Below are 21,626 nucleotides of genomic sequence, written 5' to 3' on the forward strand. Positions count from 1 at the left end.
ACAAAAAAAGTAGTCTTTAAGGTGACTAAAATTTTATAAAAAGCATACTCATAGAAAAGGGCTCTGGTCGAGGCAATAAGTTTCTGCACTAGGTGGCATTTTATCTAAAATCATGTTTGTTTTAATATATACTGCTCCTCTTACTATGTGCCAGGCACAGGAACCAGCAAGGTACATATTATATATCACATCTAATGCTCACAACTTAATAAAGTAGATGATATGTCTCATTGGCCCTGTTTTACACATGAGCAATAAAGTTGAGTAACTTGCCGAAGGTTAGTCTGTTAACCAGTGAGCCATCTTTCAAGCCACGCAGTCTGATTCCAGAGCCCCAGCTCTTAAACACTTATTATATTATTGTTTTCTCAACCTCAAGATAACATGAATCTTTAATTTAAAAAATTTCAGTATAGCCCTGCTGGATCTCTCCTAAGTTACAGCATCCTTCGGAAGCACAGAGATTTAGGTTTCATCTCCCATCAGGGCAAAGACAGGAACAAATTGATATTCCTGTCTCTGTCTCTCCTTTCCTCTGAAATCAGTAAAATAAATATTAAAACTTTTTTTCACTAGTCTTTTTTTTGAGATTACAATATGATGTAGTGTAGCTATATATGGATAATGAAAACAAACAAACAAAAAAACAATCTGAAAAAGTAAAAACCAAACACTTCATCTGTATGGAGAGCCTGAGGAAGGGTTGGAGATATAAATGACGTTCAAAAACATTTAAAATTAAGCCCTGCCGAAGCATTGTCAGGATACACAAGTCCTGGTAGGCCAAAATGGGGGGGGGGGGGGGGGGCGGGATGTTCGATGATGGCTGGGAGAAAAACAAATCGATGTTTCTCTCTTTTCCTCACTCCTCTCTATCTACAATAAATTAAAATAAAATAAAAAAACAATTACAAATACATATTTATTCTGACATTCTCCATCATCCTGCCGGACACCGTAGCACTGGCGAGTGGGACACACTGTGGAAGTCCGTGCCTGGCGCGCACTCACGCTCATAACGCGGCGCCGGCATCTGCGCTCCCGACGCCACGCCCCTCGGGGCGCAAGGGCTGCCGGGACGGTCCCCATCTTTACGCGCGTTAGGCCGGCTGGGGCGCTGGGAGGGAGAGGCGCTGCAGTCGCTCTTGGGGGTCTTGTGGCCCGGTTTCGCGGGACCCAGATCTTAAAGGTGAGCAACTCCCGGGGACTAATGAGAAGAAGGTACAAAAGGGTCGTGGTGCCGCGGCGGTGTTTTCGTTATGCTGTCTCGGGCGAGGCGCGTTAGCCTCTCTCCTTCCTCGTGTTAGGTCGTGAGCCGCGTGGGCCGCGGCCGAAGGCGGCGCTCTGGGCACGGAGGGAAGAAGGGCCCCTGGGAGGAACGCTGGAGTTTGGGGTTCTGTGCGCGTGGCTGGGACCCGAGCGAGCCAGTGCTTGCTTTGGTAGGGGTCCCTGGCGGAGGTCTTTGGACAGAAGCTTCCCGCAGTCCCACTGCGTCTTTAAAGTTTTCTGCCTTCACGGTTTTACAGTGTCTCTGAAGGCAGACGTGTGGGGCCACCTGTGTAAGTTTCTGAGGAGGTGAGCGCGGCCAAGCTTCGGAGCGTCCCTTGGATCATGTGGGAGAGAGTGAAGGCCCGAGAATCAGGACTGTAGGTGTTCCCTTGGAGTCACTCTTTTCGGTTTTTAAGGTCTTCATTCATTCACATCAAAGCTTTTGTACGAAATGTGTAGGTGTGGCTAATATTTCACATTTAGTTGTACATTTGGGGGAAGAATAGGATGATACGAAGTTCCAAAATTGGGTAGGCCAAGAAGTTTTCGGGGACTAAATAGTTCTTCCATCTCACCCTTTCCTTTATAAGGTGCCCTAGGGTCATGGTAATAACTTAAGAATGTAGATTGTGGTTGACAAACCAATGCATCAGATTAAGTAAACTGTAGTGGAATGTACACCGTGTTAATCCCTCTTGCAGGAACTTCCAGTGTGCATCCAGTTTATTGCATAGTAATTACAGTGTATTAGTGAAGCCTTCAAGAAGTGCACCAATGATAGTTCATCACCGGAGGAAACTAATGGCAGATATCCTTGATGAGTTCCTGTTTACTTTTGTACAGTGTGGATGACTGGGTGGTTTGATAGAGCACCAGAGGCAATTAAGACTTGGCTTTATGTCCCTAGCAGCCTCATATTTTTCTGCGTTGCTAATCAGGATACTGGTTAGCCAGTATATTAGTGAATGAGTAGGCATATAGTACTCCCAGTTAAACATTGTTTTAGTGTCCTATGCTCTCAAATCGTCATTTTCATGTGTTCCTTAGTAAACAGTCTCTAACTGAACCCAGGCTATTATATGTGAATATTTTTTACCTTAAAGTTATGATGATATTTGCTGATAAAGATTTTAGTAAGTCAGCTGTGACTACTAATTTTAAAATTTTGACCCACACCAAACAGGGGGGACTGAGATCCATAATGAAGGTAATCATTTGCTTTGTTATAGAGATGAAACATTGATTTACTGAAAGGGGCGTGCATTATCAGTTGCTTTTCAGTTTTCCATCACTTATTCCAAAATTTTCTTTTGCTGAAATTTGAGAATTGAGTAGAGAAATTGAACCTGTGAAATGAAAAATTCTTGATTAAAAATTTTACTTATTGAGAAAGATGGATTTGTTGTTCTACTTATTTATGCATTCATTTTGTTTTAATTCTTCTATGTCCCCTGACTGGGGATCAAACCCGCAACTTTGGCATATCCAGATGACCCTAACCAACTGAACTACCCAGCTAGGGCTCTTGATTTTTTTTTTTTTAATTGATTGTAGAGAGACAGAGGAAGGGGGGGAAGCGTTCATTTGTTGTTCCACTTAGTTGTGCCATTCATTGGCTGCTTACCGTATGTGCCCTGACCAGGGATTGAACCTGCAAGCTTGGTGTTCTGGGATAAGCTTAACCAACTGAACTAATATGCCAGGGCCTCTTCATTGTTTATTATTATTTTTAAAATTTTTAAACAGTGAGATATCAGTAATTTTAAAACACTATTTTTATGGTCTTGAGTTTTGTTTTGTTTTTAAATAGGTGAGAGGAGGGGAGGTAGTGAGGCAGACTCTCTTCCGCACTGGGCAACCCCATCTGGGGCTGATGCTGAGCTATTTTTAGCGCCTGAGGCTTATGAGCTGGAACCAATGGAGCCACTGACTGCAGGAGGGGAAGAGGGTGGGGAGAGAAGCAGATGGTCCTCTGTGCCTTGACTGGGAATGCAACCCGGGATGTCCATATGCCGGGCGGACGTTCTATCCACTGAGCAACTGGCCAGGGCCTGGTCTTGAGTTTTATGTTAAAAAGTAACAGTAATGCCGATTTGGAAAAATTTACAGATAGCCACAATGGCCGAAAATGGTGATGAAAAAATGGCTGCTCTGGAGGCCAAAATCTGTCATCAAATTGAGGTATGATCCTTGTACAATTCCACTGCGAAAATAAACTCTTTGAAAGGAAATGTCTCAAAGCAAATACAGAAAGAACATTTAACATTAGTATGTGTATTGACCTATTCAACATTTGGTTTGGCTTTGATTCTTGGAATTAGTTGTATGCAGTTTTATATTGGTGGAGCCAGTTTATAAAATCCAAAGACTGTAAACATTTCAAAAGAGAATATGGTAGACTAATTAATGTTACTTTTTTTCCTTTAGTCTATTTGTTTATAAAGTGAGGATAATATACTGCTATAAAATATCCCCTAATATTAGTGAGCAGTATAGTAGCACCTTCCTTATAAGGTGGTTGTGAGGATTACATTAGTTGATAATGTAGTGGATTTTTTGCACTTGATAACATAATTCTTTGTAAAGTACCTTCCATGTTCAGACACACACACACACACACACACACACACACACACACACACAGGCGCGACAGAGAGGGGCAGACAGGGAGAGAGATGAGAAGCATCAGTTCTTCATTGCAACTCCTTAGTCTCCTCAGTTGTTCATTGATTGCTTTCTCATATGTGCCTTGGGGGGGGGTGCTGCAGCAAAGTGAGTGACCCCTTGCTCAAGCCAGTGACCATGGGGTCATGTCTGTGAACATGCGCTCAAGCCTGTGACCTTGGGGTTTTGAACCTGGGTACTCTACGTCCCAGTCTGATGCTTTATCCACTGCGCCACCGCCTAGTCAGGCAGTAACACTATATTTTTGAAGGTCTTAGTTGTCTTTCTGCCCAAATAGTTCTCTGCTGTTGTAACCTTTAAGAGAGTATCTGTTTTCCGAGTCCTCTTAACATTTTTTTGAACTTAAGTCTTGTATTTAATTTAAGTTGAAACTGTATAGTAGTGGCTGCTGTGGGAAATTATTTCTTAATTTATGTTCTTACTGAAGAACTTAATATTATTTGCTGTATTTTTGGCAACTCCCAAAACTTTTTTTTTTTTGAGTAGTACTTCTTTGCCATTTAAATTTTCCTATTTTTCCCCTTTTTGTACTAATTTCTTTATAATTGTAAAGACAAATTACAAATTATTCTGTTTAATGTTAGAATGATACAAAGATGTAGATAGAAAAAGTTAATGATGTCTTTTCTACAACCTGCCACCTCTCATATCTTACCCTTGTGAGATAATCAAAGTTAAAGGTCAAATGAATACATTTTTATACTTCGGTTAGTGCTCACACTAACATACTTTTATTTCCTTCCCTTTCCCCCATCAAACATAGGATGTAATATACTCAATTCCCTGCTTGATATGTAGGCTATTTCCAGTATTTTTAGCTGTAATAGTTTCATCATGAATATCTTTATGTATAAATCTTAACAAATGTGTTTACTGATTTAAGATAAAATTCCCGGAATGAGAAGTACTGGCTCAAGAGTTATGCACATTTTTAAAATTTTTCAATACTTAGGACCATTTTACATCTTTACCTGCCTGACCATTTGTCTGTGTTCAGGCCAATAGTAGGTATACTTGTTTTTAGAATTTTGGTCAGTTTGTCCGGTGAAAAATGCTGTTTCATTAATTTACACTTCTTTGATTAATAATGAGGTTGAACTTTTGTTTATAGTACATTTTTAGTTTGTCTTTTTTTAAATGTCCTTTGTTCACTTTTCTATATTTTTATTTACTAAATCCTTAGGTATGTTTTTGTTGACATATCTGTTAATTTAATTAATTTTTAGTTTTATCTTTTAAATTTTTATTATAAGTATTTAGTTATATTTTTGAGGACATATTTATTGCATCCTTATGACATGTATTTTTAAAGAGTAGAACTTGGTGATGTAATATAATAAAAAAACTCTGAGATTGGAGTCAGTGTTATATAATGATCTGAAATATATTGTAATTATCTTGCAGTATTACTTTGGTGACTTCAATTTACCACGAGACAAATTTTTAAAGAAACAAATCAAACTGGATGAAGGCTGGGTGCCTTTGGAAATAATGATAAAATTCAATAGGTAAAAACCTTTTAAAAACCATCTTTAGATTTTCTGTGAACAAGCGCCAATATTAAGTCTTACAATGCTTTTTATACATTTTCGTCAGGTTAAACCGTCTTACAACAGACATTAATGTAATAGTGGAAGCATTGAGCAAATCAAAGGCAGAACTCATGGAAATAAGTGAAGATAAAACCAAAATCAGAAGATCGCCAAACAAACCCCTCCCTGAAGTGACTGATGAGTATAAAAATGATGTAAAAAACAGATCTGTTTATATAGTAAGTGGGCCTTTAACGCATTTAATTATATCTTACATTTATTTAGAAAAAAAAGATAGCAGAGTTGGAAAGAATAAGGGCTCAGGAATCATAGCTTTACTACTTACTATATGTTCATCACCACTTAGAATATGTCCTTAATCTCTTTAAACCTTATCTTCATAAATGTAGATAATACTTTTACCTTTTAGAACATTTATGAGAAATGGAAAACCCGTATACCATTGGACAAAATCTTTAGCATATTATGAGCACCCCGTGCATATCACCTGTTTTTATTTATCATTAGCTGAACTTGATAGCAATTTTCTTTAGCATATTAATTTTTAAGTAGTTTTTTTAATTCCAGAAAACTTCAGACATACAAAAGTAGAGTGCATATATGATGTACCATTATCCAACTTCAAGAGCTGTTAACTTGTGAATCATCATATTTTATCCTTGCCCCAACTGGATTATTCTGAATTAAATCCCAGATAAAAGAGTCACTTTTATTGCACTGAAGAACAATGGCTCTTAACCAGAGCTGTTAAACATCTGGAAGGGAGGGATGGATGGGTATCCTAGCTTCATTTCAAGACAAAATGATTCAGAATTTCTGGTTAATTGTTTACCTGAGAAGTCATTTGTACATTTCTTGCTGTTCACAGAAAGGCTTCCCTACTGATGCAACCCTTGATGACATAAAAGAATGGTTAGAAGATAAAGGTCAAGTACTAAATATTCAGATGAGAAGAACATTGCACAAAACATTTAAGGTATGGCTGTATAATGTAACAGATTTTTTTCTAGTTGAAAATATATGGGACATAACTAAAAAAATAATCTTCCTCTTTTAAAAGGGATCAATATTTGTTGTGTTTGATAACATTGAATCTGCTAAAAAGTTTGTGGAGACTCCTGGACAAAAGTACAAAGACACAGATCTGCTAATACTTTTTAAGTAAGTCTTTTTGCTGATGTTTTTCTGGCTACTTAGTTGTGTGGAATTGACACACTGGTTTAGGAGTATGGAATAGCATCCTCTATAAGGCCAGTAGTTTTGGTATCTGTAGGCATACTTTGAGAAATGCTGAGATTTCCTTAGTGGAAACTGTTAGTCCTTTGACAGTATATAGAAGTGTTTATTAGTGTTTTTTCTCTGTTAGCAATTAATAAAGCAGGTTAAGTTTTAGTACTTAGTTGGCGTCTAAAACTTATAATCAGGCTGGATACTAAAATGTGGGTTTTTAGCGTTAGAGAATAAATCACTATACAATTTTTATCTGTTCTTATTTCTTATAGACCATGTATGCTTATATTTTTATATAGTACAAAGGATTATATAATAGAGATTTGGATTACATTCTTTAATATGTGTGTCTAAAAACTAGGACAAACCAGAGCATTTCATGATAAAGTTAGACATCTCCCTACTTTGGCAATACAAAGTATTGCAAATACGCTATGCACTAAACCTGGTTGGTGGACTGTGATGAATCATAATCAGTGTTAAATCCTCAAAAGTTGCTGTTTTTAGTGAGAGAGGGACAGAGACAGACAGGAAAGGAGAGGAAGCATCAACTTGTAGTTGTGGCGCTTTAGTTGTTCATTGATTGCTTTCTCATATGTGTCTTGACTGGTGGGCTCCAGCAGAGCTAGTGACCCCTTGCTCAAGCCAGGGACCATTGGGCTCAGGCCCCCAACCATGGGGTCATGTCTATGATTTCATGCTCAAGCTGGCGAACTGCGCTCAAGCCGATGAGTCTGCAATCAAGCTAGCGACCTCGTGGTTTCAAACCTGGTTCCTCAGCATCCCAGGTTGACACTGTCCATTGCGCCACTGCCTGGTCAGGCTTAAAAATATTTATATTTTATAACATGATTTTATAATTATTAATTCTTGGATCTCAGGAATTTTAGAATTTTCTCCTTTTGTGAAATGAACACTATTGAAAACTCTGAAACATTGAAATATTTTGCATAACTTAAGTCTACTTTTTTAAAAAAAAATACATGAATGATAAAAACCAGTATGAGATTGTTCGTGGATATGGGGCTTCTTTTGGGGGTCATGAAAAGGTTCTGAAATCAAATAGTGATAGCTGTACAATCTCAATATATATATTAAAAAGCACTGAATTTTAAAAAACACTGAATTATACACTTTAAAATGGTGAGTTTTATGGCATGTGAATTACTTCTTAGAAAAGCTGCTATTAAAAAAAAAAAGATATGAGTAACTTCCTTGACATCTTTTTAAATTTTTAGGTAATTATGTTAATAGGAAACGTAACATTCCTTATGCCCTGTCTTAATCATTCATAATTTGAAATCTCTGTTCTTATTAATTCAGCCTTTATATTTTATGTCCTTTAGGGAAGATTACTTTGCCAAAAAAAATGAAGAAAGAAAGCAAAATAAAGTGGAAGCCAAATTACGAGCTAAACAGTAAGTAAATAAAGTTATTAGAACATTGTAATTATTTCTTTGACGAAAGTATATAGTGGTTCTGGAAAGTGGTGCTGATGAGATCTGAAATGAGGGGCAATGAAGGGGCCTTTTGCTTATGCAACACTGAGGTCTTAGCTACTGTGGTAATTAATCCATGGCCACGCTGTGTTGCACTTCAGCATTGGACAGTCAGAAATCCTGAGGACTGGTGTTGGTTATTTAGTTCAGTGATCAGGGTTAACTTTATCAGGATTTAATATTCTTATATAGTAAATGGAAACATTCTAACTACTAATTACATTTTTTTATTTGTAGAGAGCAAGAAGAAAAGCAAAAGTTAGCAGAAGATGCTGAAATGGTAAGTATATATTACTGGTATCTAAAAATTAAGGTCTGAGGACTTTTCACAGAAAATATATAAGCAAAAGTCTGTAGTTTTCATTACGCTAAATAAATACTATTTCCTAAAATTGTTGTTTATGTAGAGATAATCTAATAACCATATTTATATAAAATACATAGCTAATTCATCATAACTTGTAGGAGAAATTAGTTAAGTCTGAGTCAATGTAAAACAAAGAATGACAAAAGAAAATGTACCAACTGTTAAACTACTTTAAAATAGTACTTCAGTTCCTAGCCTTTTCGTTTCAAGTGGTGTAGGCCATTTGATTCGTGCTTGCTTTTAATAAAGTTTTATTTTATTGCCTTGTGTATTTTTATAGAAATCTCTAGAAGAAAAGATTGGTTGCTTGCTAAAATTTTCGGGGGACCTAGATGATCAGACCTGTAGAGAAGACTTGCACATCCTTTTCTCAAATCACGGTGAAATAAAATGGATAGACTTCGTCAGAGGAGCAAAAGAGGTATGGAAACGTTCATATACTTTTTGCCAATGCTGAAAAATCCATAGAGTGGTAGAGCCTTGGCCTGGCGTGCAGGAGTCTCGAGTTAGATTCCCGGCTAGGGCACACAGGAGAAGCGCCCATCTGCTTCTCCACCCCTCCCCCTCTCCTTCCTTTCTGTCTTTCTCTTCCCCTCCTGCAGCCAAGGCTCCACTGGAGCAAAGTTGGCCGGGGCACTGAGGATGGCTCCGAGGCCTCTGCCTCAGGCGCTAGAATGGCTCTGGTTGCAACAGAGCAACGCCCCAGATGGGCGGAGCATCGCCCCCTGGTGGGCATGCCGGGTGGATCCCGGTTGGGCGCATGCGGGAGTCTGTCTGACTGCCTCCCCGTTTCCAACTTCAGAAAAATACAAGAAAAAAAAAGAAAAATCCATAGAAATTTATCTTTTAGATGAAATATAGTAGAGAAAAAGCAGTAATTTTACTGACGTGTTTATGAAAATGGTTTCTATTTAATCATTTACTTGCTCATTTTGTTGTTGCTGTAACTCCATGTGATATCTGATGTTTTGTGTTATGCTTTGAATAACTTGAATTAGTGACTGCAAGTTTTGTAGTAACTTCCTTCCTTGGTGTTCACTAAAATTCATTGAAACTGATAAAGGCATGGACAATTTTTCAGGCGAGGGAAAATTACTTTGATGGAATTAACTGGGACCAACAACTTAAAGGTGTGGCTTTTTGTCTTTGGTGTAGGGAATAATTCTATTTAAAGAAAAAGCTAAGGAAGCACTGGATAAAGCCAAAGATGCAAATAATGGTAACCTACAATTAAGAAACAAAGAAGTGACATGGGAAGTACTAGAGGGAGATGTGGAAAAAGAAGCATTGAAAAAAATCATAGAAGATCAGCAAGAATCCCTAAACAAATGGAAGTCAAAAGGTCATAAGTTCTGATTTTTCTCTGACATTTTGGTTACTTAAACTTATTTGCTTGAGTAAATATTGTAATAGGTGTTCAAAGACAGTGGCAAGAGATTTAAAACATTTCTCAATTGTCCCTTCAGGTCGCAGATTTAAAGGAAAAGGAAAGGGAAATAAAGCTGCCCAGACTGGGTCCACTAAAGGAAAAGTACAGTTTCAGGGCAAGAAAACTAAGTTTGATAGTGATGATGAACGTGATGAAAATGGTGCATCTGGTAAGTTTTTCTAAGTCCTTTGGTACTTTCATGAGAAATTATTTGTGGGAGAGAACAGTGATGTGGTTTTCAATTGCTGTATGACATTCTTGGATTGTGATTTACCCCAGTTTATCATGCTGTTTTACAAGGATGTTTAAAAGGTAAGTGTAGAGAGCAGGTCTGTATTAAAGGAAAAGCCTTTTGTCATTGTTAATTATGCTCAATATTAAAAATAGAGTAATCCTTACAGTGAACTTAACAAAAAAATTAATTGTTATTGTATAGGACCAGTAAAAAGAGCAAGAGAAGAAACAGACAAAGAAGAACCTGCATCCAAACAGCAGAAAACAGAAAATGGTGCTGGAGACCAGTAGTTTTAGTAAACAAATTTTTTATTAAATTTAATTAGGTTTTCAACTGCTTTTGTCTTTAGAGGCTTTTAAAAAGAAAACCGGATTAGGTCCACGTCAATGTCCACCTGTAACAAAGGAAACTATTTGTTTAGCTTGTCTTTTTGTTATCCAAATGAGGATTTTTTTTTAATGTACAGTTCTGTTATTTCAGATTCAAAAGAAAGATTCTTGTACTAAATTGCCTTTGTAATATGAGAATGTATTAGTACAAACTAATAAAATGCATACTATAAAAAGAGCAAAAACTTAAGTTTTTTTTTTCTTTTTCTGCCCAAAGTATTTGAGAACAAATTTATTTTAAACCAGAGTATTGGCTGTTGATTATAGGATTCATGATCTGTCTCCCAGGCTGGCTTTCTGTATTTACTGGGCTACTTGATAACATTAGAAATAATTACTTATTGTAAAGTTCAAGAGACTTACTGATTTCTTTTTATGAAATTTATATGATGCTGGCAGGTCATATCTCAGCTCTATAAAAAAAACAAAAAAAGTCACCTAAGGATAAAAATTACATTTCCAAGCATTTACCACCCTTGACTTAAAAAAAAGTTCCCATGAATTAAAGCACTAAATGCTGGTCAATTGAAAATTTTAGACCTGTCACATTACCTTGGTATCCAAGGACTCCCTTGATATATCCCCAAGTTTAGCTATGGCAGATTGAATTTGGCATTTCTGCTATTTTGGTCATTTGTACCAAAATTTGAGGTTATGGGGAAGAGTTTAGAAGGATAAGAAATAGACAAAACAGTACTGTGTTTCACCATGTATAAGATGCACCTTAATTTTGGGGCCCGAAATTTGAAGGAAAAAAGTACTACATAAAGTTATCGAACTCAAGTTTTATCATAAAATTCATACAACTCCTCGTCCGTGTGAAAAAGCAGGAAATGCAAGTAAAATCTACAACCACTATCAGACACACCCAGTTTTTAGGCCCCAAATTTTTCGGCAAAGAGTGTGCTTTATACATGGGGAAATATGATATAGCCTATGAAAATTATAGTACCATCCTATTTTTAATTTCCTAATCAATAGCTAGCAATCTCATAACTAAATTTTGTCTGGATTTTAGTAATGATAGTAAGTAGCTAATCATTTTCCCACTAAGCTCTCAAATGGAAACCCAATTTTTTCATATTTCTTTCTAAAGAATAAGTTAAGTTATCCAAACTTACCGATCCATTTTAGAGGGGTGGCAATGGGTCTACCTATCCCTTCATATTTTGCAACAAATTCTATCTCTAGGTCACAGCTCTCAAATTTTAATGTGCAATCATTTTCAAATCAAATGTTGAGGTGCAAGTTATAATTCAGTAGGTCTGGGGGGAGCCTGAAATTCTGCAAGTCTAACAAGCTAGCAAGGGATGTCGCTGATGATGTAAGGACCACATGTGGAGTAGCAAGGCTCTGGTTTGGTATACTACTGGAACTGTTCTCAAGTGCTCCATGCTGCATATTCTAATACCTTACACTACATAAGGAATGACAATACTTTTACATATTACTAATCATTAAGAACCAAGTAATAGATCTAGTTGTATGGTTAACACCGTAGTGCTAATTCATAGATTATATGTAAACATTTCCCCTTATTGTACTATTATTTCAGGCTTTTCAAAATTATTTGGATTACAGTTAGCTTCTAGTTCTATGCTTTCCTCGTTTTGATGTTTGTATTATCCAATTTACTAATAAAAATGTATCAAGCATGATTTACTCAGTGTGGATGACTATATTGTATCCCCCACTTAAAAAAAAAAAGCTTCATGTTATTTGACTTCGGGGGCAATTAGGAAATTGAAATAGAAAGGTAATTCAGGCATAATCTGGTGGGATTTTTCATGAATGGATTTCAAACTGAGGTCTGACCAACATCAGGCCTAAGGTTTTCCACTGAGAAGCTAGATAGGATTCTCTTTGAGCCTGGAGTGACCAAATACTTGGGTACTACTGGAAATCTGAATAAAGTGCATACATAAATCGGGACAGCCGTAGGCAAACACTGATACTGTGCTTTTACTCCATTTGCTACCCATTACCATCCATGCCCGTTTTGCCACACTAAACATGACTTACAGTACCTTCTCAGCACCTTTATAAAAATTCTGGTTTCGCTTATGCATTTTGGCTTTTTTAATTAGTTGAGATTTATCTTATGAGAAGTTTAAAAATTGTCTTACCTGCAATGATGTCTATCTTGATTTTCCATTCTGCAGCTTTCTTTTGAATATGCTGAACATAATAACATGTTAATGTGAACTGATTTATAAATATTTTTAAATTGTTTTTTACTAATACTTGGCATTAAGTTTTTAAGCTTTTAAAATTTCTTTAGAATTTTTATTTTTTACAGAGACAGAGTCAGAGAGAGGGATAGATAGGGACAGACAGACAGGAACTGAAAGAGATGAGAAGCATCAATCATCAGTTTTTCGTTGCAACACCTTAGTTGTTCATTGATTGCTTTCTCGTATGTGCCTTGACTGCAGGCCTTCAGCAGACCAAGTAACCCCTTGCTCGAGCCAGCGACCTTGGGTCCAAGTGGTGAGCCTTGCTCAAACCAGATGAGCCCGCACTCAAGCTGGCAACCTCGGGGTCTCGAACCTGGGTACTCCACACATCCCAGTCCGATGATCTATCCACTGCACCACCGCCTGGTCAGGCTAAAATTTCTTTAGAATTTAGACCCTTAAATTTTATTAAACTGAATGGATAGATTTAGAAAATAAAAAAGGAAGCCATTTTAATATATTTAACCATTTGAGCCAAATTGCATAATTAAATCCAAGTCATAAAGCTATTTATTATTTCAGAAGTACATCAAAGTGCACAATGTACTCATGATTTCTGCAGAATTATTTCATCAATATATACAACTATCCTGGAAACCATTCAACAGAGGTCTGTGTACATGGGTGGCAGTACGGTATAGCAGTTAAGAATACGGTCTCTGAAGCCAGACAGCCTGAATCTGAACTACACTATGCTACTTACTAACCCTGAGTTACTCATTCTTTCTGTGTCTCAGTTTCCTCATCTGTTAAACGAGGATAATAATGGTATCTCATCAGATTGTTGTGGAATATGAAAAGTGCTCTGAACTGTCCTGGCACACAGTAAATACTGAATGTTAACTATTTATAGGTCTTACATTCTTGAACCACTTCATAAAGTTTTTTTTAATTTGTTACAAAAACTGCTTTATGAACCCCCCCCCCCCCCCCAAGTTAGAAGCAGGGAGGCAGTCAGACAGACTCCACTCTCGCATGCGCGGGATCGGGATCCACCTGGCATGCCCTCCAGGGAGCGATGCTCCCTTGCAGCCGGAGCCATTCTAGTGCCTTAGGTGGAGGCCATGGAGCTGTCCTCAGTGCCTGGGCCAACTTGGCTCCAATGGAGCCTTGGCTGCGGGAGGGGAACAGAGAGATAGGAAAAGGGGGAAAGGTGAAGAAGCAGATGGGTGCTTCTCCTGTGTGCCCTGACGGGAATTGAACCTGGGACTCCTGCACGCTGGGCTGACACTCCACCTCTGAGCCAACCAGCCAGGGCCTGCTTTTTGAACTTTTAAACATAATATATACAACACTTCAACATGAATAGAAATGGATAAAAAGTTTCCCATAATCCCCTAAGTAAACTATATGCATTATTTTCTAGAAATACTAGAAACTAAAGATACCAATATTTGGTATTACAAGCATTTTGTTCATGTGGCAGTCATTGTTCATACTTAAATGGCATCAAGCTAGTTGATAAAAAACTTTCCCTGAATTTTAGGTTCAAATATTGCCATTATAAACAATACTGACAATATGTTTATACTTGCAGTTTTTTCTTGAATTTAATAAATAATCCCAGTGTTGGGTATATTTTCCCATTTTGAGATCTAGAATTTCTGTATAAGAATATAGCCTTTAATGCAAATAATACTGGAACTTAGTGAACTCTTAGGATCTTTGATAAATTTGTAAGAAATAAAGTATGATGACATTTCTTTGCTAGCTGAGCCCTAAGGTTAAAGTTTTGGGATGTCACATTATACAGTGCAATGTGGTTGGTTCTCGCAGAGATGTCAAAAAATGAATGGGGTATGTTTAGGATAAACATCGAAAGAATGGTGCCTGGCTGACCTACTTTGCTTTAACTGAGCCAAGAACTAAATTCTCACAATGCCTAAATGAAGAAAGATATGGCACAGCTTATTAGCATATGCCAGGATACTTATATTTTACCTATTTCTAAAAATATAAAAAAAATTACTGTATACAATATGAATAGAGGGCCAAGCACTTTTAAAAGACAAGGGTATATAGTTTAGAGGTATAGGATATGTTTCAATGACAGTGGGGTATGCTTCAGTGACAATGTACTGATTATATAGAATTAAAACTATCACAATTACAAGCTTAACAAGGACTGTCTTAGTATTAGTTTATTCCTTATCATACTTCCTTTATATATGCATAAAGTACACCAGATTAATTTTATTTTAAAAGATTTTACTTACTGATTTTAGAGAGGAGAGAGAGAGAGAGGAAAGCAGGGGGAGGAGTGGGAAGCATCACTCATAGTTGCTTCTCATACATGACTTGACTGGGCAGGCCCAGGGTTTGAACCCATGACTTCCACGTTCCAGGTCAACACTTTATCTACTGCGCCACCACAGAACAGGCTATATACCAGGTTAATTTTATAAATTAGTTACTGTGCTAATGGAAATACATATGCACCATATATATAAAAATGTACTTAATAGATGCTTAAATTTCAATTTTTAAGCCTAACAAGGCAATGCAGATAATGCTGCCTCTTAGTGGTGGAACATTGCAATACCAAACAGCAAAGATGGGAATTCCTTGGTAATGTAGCTACAGGAATTCATTCAAATAATTATAGACTTTGCTGCTTAGTTGCATTTTTTACTAGCATATTTTACATGGTCTCCATGAACTGTATATGAGTAAGGTAAAATTTATGGATTTCAAGTTGTGCAGAAAAGAGTTCATAGCAGGCCTGACTATCCTTAGAAAGGCCTACATATAATAAGGTTGGCACTTGGCTGGAGTATGAGAACTTAAATTTTGGGAGTGTTCCATTCCCCATTCCTTAGTTGATAACACTCACTGTGCTTAAACTGTATGCTGAATACCTGTTTGCTATTGGGAGGCTGGAATCTGGGTGTCAGGCAGGAGGGTCTACCTGATCAGTCCCAATAAAAATCTTGGGCACGAAGTCTCTAATAAGCTTCCCTGATTTGACAGCATTTTACATGCCTGTCACAAAAATTCGCTGCTGGGAAAATTAAGTGCATTCTGTGTGACTTCACTAGAACTCTGGAAGCTTGCAATGGTTTCCCGGACTTTGATCTATGCACCTTTTCCCTTTGCTGATTTTGGCTCTGTACTCTTGAGCGGTAATAAGTCACAGCCATGAGTATGACTACATGCTGAGTCTTGTAAGACTTCCTTGAGAATCATCAAACCTGAGGATGGTTGGGGATCTCAACACAAGCCTTTAGATTCCAATAATTACTCGTGTTTGCTTTCACACATCAAATGGAGACTTATTTACTAGCAGAGTATGTTGTGTTCTGCTGCCTACCTACATGCACTACTACTTATTGTTAGCAATATGTATTTTTTAGCTATGTAATTTATATTTTTCAAGGAATATTACATTACCACATATCCAGAACTCTGTTTACAACTGGATTACAGTACACTGTATTTACACAAATACTTTTCCTACAAAACTATTTTAAAATCTCTTAATACATTTATGATTTAAAGTAATAATAGCTAGTAGCACTTATATATTCCAGACACTAAGTGCTTTGTAAGTATTATCTAATCTTTACAACAACCCTCAAAGTATAAGGTACTCTTAGTTCCTTATACTTCAAGAGTATATGTAAGTGCAGTAGAAGTGATGAAAATGATCTCTTAAGTTCCTTGGCCAAGATACAGATGAGAAGCAGCAGAGTTGGGATCTGAATCTAGGCAGTCTCACTCTATCATCTATGTTTTTAATCACTGTTATATTGACACCAAAAAAAAAAATGTACCACCCCATCCCCAATTTTCTATGATACATCTTATACACTCCCATGTGTTATATGCTGGCAAAAAGAAAAATGGGAGAAGTGGGGTATGAATTCAGGCTCAGTGTTGCTGGAAACCAGGCCTTACTGCCTTCTGTATGTCTACCAGGCCACACAGGGCCACTGGGACTACATGCATCAATTAGGATTTAGGCAAACAGGACATATTTTAACCCTAGTTATATCATACTTTTCTACTCCCGAATTATAGTCTCTTTCCTGGTAATAGTTCCTGCCTGCATAAATCTTTGACTAAAAAGAAAAAAAAAAGTTATATTGACTAGAAGAAAGCTAATCACATGCTAGCTAGTTAAAGGGAAAATTCAGTTTTTAAGTGGTAGATGTTAAAAAGGATCAGGAAAAATAAATACCCTGGTATTTAGATTTATCAGTAAATAAGTTTCATAGCAAATCCTCAAAACACTGTCATGAATTTAAAAACAAATGACAGAATATCTTGACAAACTTACTTCTCTAGTTGAGGATTTGTGTAAAGAATATACTGCTGTTCTTGCCATTTCCAAAGCAGTCTTCAGAAATGCCATATCTGTCCCTGTGAAGAGTAGAAAAAGCTCCAATTTACATTATATACCTATTATCAAAATAGACTAAATGGTAAAAGATTAAATGAATACCAGGTATTAATAAATACCAAAATAGCCACTTCAAATTCTTTCTACAAAAAGAGAGGGTACAAATAATTTAATAAAACATCTAAAGATCTTATAAAACCAGAATTATACTCCTATCTGAATAAGGAAGGATAAAGTAAAATTTTTAGTATATTCCAAAATAACAGCTTTCAGAGAGGGGGAAAAGGGGACAGAGCAGTAATCAGAATCAGGTGGGGTGGGTACACGTACAACTTTTAAAACTATGCATGTCTTTTTCTTACTGACTTCCTACCCTCCTTGCCCATAGCGTACACAACATAAAAAGCCAGTGAGTCACTGTTACTGATGGACACATGATGAAACTCTTGGGTGTATTAAGGCATTAAAAAGAAGTTCTAAAAATATAAAGTACTTAATAGGATTCATAATCATTCATAAGGATTAGGTAAATCATTCTTGAAACCAGATGGAGTATAAATAAATGAATAATTTTTTTTTTCATTTAGTACAAATCTGAAAACAAAGACTGAAAATTTCAATTCCCTAGCCATGCATTAAACTAATTGAAATTATAGTAACTATACTGGTAAGAGATTCGTTTATTTCATGAAGAGTGATAAAATCACTTAACCCAAATAATCAGTGAGCAAATGGTTTTTAAAACCAGTACACCTGATTCTTGTTACTGACCTTTATTATTTTTGGTCCCAAAGGGAGGATTCATAATTACTGTATCAAATGACTTGGACATTCTGTTAGATAATGAGCACACATCACATTGAACTAAGTCAACATTTGTTAACTCAAACTCTTCCACATTTCTATTAAATATTTCCAATGCATCTTCATCTATGTCAAATCCAACGCACAACCTATAAATACAAAACACACAAAAAGTGACTACTTACAGTTTCCAAGTCAAAACAATAATGCAATCAAAACCATATAAAACAATAATACAATCAAAACCATATACATTTCTCTTTTTAATTTTTAATTCATTGTGTTGACATGGTGTGCCAAACCATACAGGTTTCAAGTGTACAACTCAGTATAATACCATGTACACACCGCATCATGCCCCATATACACCTTTAACCCAACTGGCAAAGTAAGAGTGAGAGTTCCATTTCATCAGCATCACTTTCCCACCTGGCAGGGGTTGGAAACTCAGGTTGTAGACAAGGGAGGTTGCCTGCTGCTGTTACTGATTTGTTTTTTAGTTTGTTCTGCTCATTCAAAATATATTCATCAGATTCTTACTCCCATCATCTCATACTATAAAGTCCCAAAAGTATAATCAGTTGATCCTACTTATGCTTATTAAAGCCGCCCCATACCAAACAGTATATACTAGATCACCTACCCTGCTCCTAATATTGCAGTCCCAATGCTGAGTACTCCACAACCACATCCTAGATCTGCAACCACTTTATTTTCAATGTCATCATATGTGTTATGAATTGTATAGAGCATACATGCTAAAAGATTAAAAAATATTAGAAAATTAGTAAGCAAGTGGATGACCAAAATCCAATTTATACTAATGACTCTTTAAAACAATTTGTCTTTCATTATCTAGTCCTTCCCCAAATGGTATTCCAGGTAATTAAAAAACATAAGGCATAATAACTTGGTAATACAAGGCTCCACAAAAAACAAAACACATACCAGTGGTTCCCCAAAACTAGTCTCTGGTAAATGCCAAGAATGACAAAACTGAGGTAAAATGAGAAAAATAAGGTCAAAATGTTTTATTTTTCCTCAGCCTGTTCAAACATTGCCATGCACACGTTTCAGTTTTCTTTGATGTTGAAATATTTTTATGAAAGGATGGGAAGAGTAAATAGGTTTTAAAAATCTTTCCTTGTCAATAAACTTGGCAACCTTATATCAGTGTCCAAAATTACTTTGAAATTTTACTGATTTGTGAAATCTGTAATTCTGGGAACCACAGCATTAACATTAGAATGGCACAGAACTTATTTTGCAACAAATTTGTCACCAGAACACAGGTACCATAAACTTAAGGTAGAACGGGAAAGGAAAAGACCTACATCCACAATATAGCTTTTAGAGTCACATATTCAGACACATGTTTATGATCTACAGACATATATATTTATAATCTTCTAAGACCTAACAAGAGAACTACTGAGGAGTAGAGCAGAAGCTGCTAAGATAGGAAAGGGATATTTCAAAAACACAAAGGCCTTGGATATAATGAAGTTTACACATGAGTAAGATCACTGATACCTGCCTACGGATATCTGACCCTGCAAGAATTATTGGCCATCATTGATGCCCCAGGATCCAGAGGTTTTATCAAAAACACCAATACAGGACATCTCAGGCTGACTGCACTGTCCTGATTATTTCTCCAGGTGTCAGTGACTTTGAGACTGGTAAAGAATAAACACATTCATTTTCATGTTACACACTCAGTGTGAAACTGTTGTGTGTGTGTGTTTTTTTAACTGGATTCCACTTAGATACCCTGTAATCAGATGATATTAAAGAAAGCATTATCTAAATTGAGTAAACTGGTCTTAACCCAGACACAGTTTTGTGCCAATTTTTGGTTGGAAATTATTACAATATGTTGGAGTTGAGTACAGGTATGCATGTAATTCCCTTGATTTTCATTGGCAGCTTAGAAACAGAACTATGTTGCCCTGGCTGGATAACACGGTTGTTTGGAGCATCGTCCAGACTCGATTCCTGGTCAGGGCACATACAGGAATAGATTGATGTTCCTTTCTCTCTAAACTCGATAAAATAAACCTTCAAACAAACAAACAAACAAACAAAAACCCAAACAGAACTATGTTGGAGGTAGACTAGTTTCCTTCTTGCAGATGTAGCCAACAAATTATCTTTCCTAAAACTCCCCAGTGACTTTAGTAATGCGTTTATTAAATATGAATTTTTTTCCTGTATTACTAGTATCAGTCTCTTATCAAGCAATACTGATTATCAGATCATTTTTAAAAACTGAAATGTATTCTCATATTATATAGTACCTATTTTGGATTTGTTAAACTCAGTCCTTCAGCCAGCAACTCTATAATTCATTTCTAGTGCAGAATATAGCATAGAAATCTCTGTGCTGACAATTCGTTGCAATAGGAAATTGATTCGTACTTAGCAAACATTTACTGAGCTCCTAATTAGTACCAGAAACTATTCAGGCACTGGGAATTGTGTGAACAAAACCAAAAAATTCTTTGCCCTTAAGGAGTTTATAGTGTAACGAGAGAAACACATTAAAAAGATGTCTGACAGCATTAAGGGGTATGCAAAACCCAAACAGCAAACTGACAATGTGCGTCTGTGTGGAGGGTGTCTAGCTGCTGCGGTGTCAAGGAAGTCCTCTGTAACGTGATATGTAATCTTTCAGCAGATTTCCTCTAGATGCTCTTTGTATCCAGACAACTGTTCTCATTTCATTAGGGAGTGGGGCTAACCAACCTGCGAAGCAAAGCCGAGGTCACCAGCAGCCCTACCTGCAATGTGCGGCCTGGTGGGATACTGTTCTAGAAGTAGCTTGGGCTTTTCGAATCCATCAACTTGTTGCAGGCGACTCTCTAGTTCTTTAAGCCTTAATTTCTTCATTTTTAAAAAAGGGTGGGCTCTCAGGGTTTAACGGAACTGGATCTGCAGAGAAATCTGTTTAATCTGAATTTCCCCTGCGCCCAAACCCCCACCCATTTTTCTGCGCCGCCAGTCAAGGGGCCGGGCAGTGGATGAAGGACACCAAGGACACACCGCCTGTTTCCAGGTATCTCGCGCGGACCTCGAGATTCTCGGAGATCAGCGCAGGATGCAGCCTGGACTTCACGCACCGGACGGGGGTATTTCAAGAGGCTTCTCGCGCCGCGGCCCGGGGCCGGAAGCGCCGCTATGCACGCGCGTCCTCGTCGGCTCCCAGTAGTCCTCCCAGTAGTCCTCGCCCGGCTGCAACCGCGGCCCAGCTCAGTGGTTCCGCTGGCGACTGAAGCTCGTCATCCACCTGCACACCGGCCGGTCCGCACCGCCAGTAGAGCCCGGGCTTCTCGTAGCCCCCCGGCTGGACCCAGCCGCCTGTTACAGAGCCGTTACTCTCCAGCTTTTTCTTTTTCTTTTTTGTATTTTTCCGAAGCTGGAAACGGGGAGAGACAGTCAGACAGACTCCCGCATGCGCCCGACCGGGATCCACCCGGCACGCCCACTAGGGGGGCGATGCTCTGCCCCTCGGGGGGGGGGTCGCTCTGTTGCGACCAGAGCCACTCTAGCGCCTGGGGCAGAGGCCAAGGAGCCATCCCCAGCGC

General features: G+C 37.6%; 2 protein-coding genes across 5 annotated transcripts; one reads left to right on the plus strand and one right to left on the minus strand.

The window, feature by feature from the left end:
- Nucleotides 1–1,075: 1,075 nt before the first annotated feature.
- On the plus strand, nt 1,076–11,010 carry SSB (small RNA binding exonuclease protection factor La). 2 transcript variants are annotated; one of them, XM_066345540.1, is made up of 12 exons: nt 1,076–1,189; nt 3,379–3,450; nt 5,359–5,462; nt 5,551–5,725; nt 6,376–6,483; nt 6,568–6,668; nt 8,084–8,155; nt 8,474–8,516; nt 8,884–9,024; nt 9,759–9,945; nt 10,070–10,201; nt 10,469–11,010. In XM_066345540.1, exons 2-12 carry the CDS (start codon nt 3,388–3,390, stop codon nt 10,555–10,557), a joined length of 1,215 nt encoding a protein of 404 aa, XP_066201637.1. In that variant the 5' UTR covers nt 1,076–1,189; nt 3,379–3,387; the 3' UTR covers nt 10,558–11,010. The 2 variants fall into 2 exon arrangements, with proteins under 2 accessions (XP_066201637.1, XP_066201638.1); XM_066345541.1 differs by lacking the exon at nt 1,076–1,189 and adding an exon at nt 1,521–1,646.
- METTL5 (methyltransferase 5, N6-adenosine) lies at nt 10,605–21,244 on the minus strand. 3 transcript variants are annotated; one of them, XM_066345545.1, is made up of 8 exons: nt 21,226–21,244; nt 20,823–20,973; nt 18,683–18,797; nt 18,007–18,188; nt 17,173–17,255; nt 12,783–12,834; nt 11,020–11,069; nt 10,605–10,661 (listed from the first exon to the last, which is right to left on the minus strand). In XM_066345545.1, the coding sequence occupies exons 2-8, from the start codon at nt 20,929–20,931 to the stop codon at nt 10,623–10,625; spliced, it is 630 nt and encodes a 209-aa protein (XP_066201642.1). In that variant the 5' UTR covers nt 20,932–20,973; nt 21,226–21,244; the 3' UTR covers nt 10,605–10,622. The 3 variants fall into 3 exon arrangements, with proteins under 3 accessions (XP_066201642.1, XP_066201640.1, XP_066201641.1); XM_066345543.1 differs by lacking the exon at nt 21,226–21,244 and adding an exon at nt 21,085–21,214; XM_066345544.1 differs by lacking the exon at nt 21,226–21,244 and adding an exon at nt 21,162–21,180.
- Between the last annotated feature and the right edge of the window lie 382 nt (nt 21,245–21,626).

This window comes from Saccopteryx leptura, chromosome 7, assembly GCF_036850995.1.
Source record: "Saccopteryx leptura isolate mSacLep1 chromosome 7, mSacLep1_pri_phased_curated, whole genome shotgun sequence".
Classification (NCBI taxonomy): Eukaryota; Metazoa; Chordata; class Mammalia; order Chiroptera; family Emballonuridae; genus Saccopteryx; species Saccopteryx leptura.

What these genes read in the sequence shown, in the direction of transcription:
- SSB (XM_066345540.1), top strand. Translation starts at nt 3,388, where the DNA reads ATGGCCGAAAATGGTGATGAAAAAATGGCTGCTCTGGAGGCCAAAATC. An exon ending in CATTGCACAAAACATTTAAG is followed by an intron (nt 6,484 to 6,567) that starts GTATGGCTGTAT and finishes CTCTTTTAAAAG; the next exon opens with GGATCAATATTTGTTGTGTT. An exon ending in TAGCAGAAGATGCTGAAATG is followed by an intron (nt 8,517 to 8,883) that starts GTAAGTATATAT and finishes GTATTTTTATAG; the next exon opens with AAATCTCTAGAAGAAAAGAT.
- METTL5 (XM_066345545.1), bottom strand. Translation starts at nt 20,931, where the DNA reads ATGAAGAAATTAAGGCTTAAAGAACTAGAGAGTCGCCTGCAACAAGTT. An exon ending in ACAAATCCTCAACTAGAGAA is followed by an intron (nt 12,835 to 17,172) that starts GTAAGTTTGTCA and finishes TATTATGTTCAG; the next exon opens with CATATTCAAAAGAAAGCTGC. An exon ending in AATTTCATAAAAAGAAATCA is followed by an intron (nt 10,662 to 11,019) that starts GTAAGTCTCTTG and finishes CCTTTGTTACAG; the next exon opens with GTGGACATTGACGTGGACCT.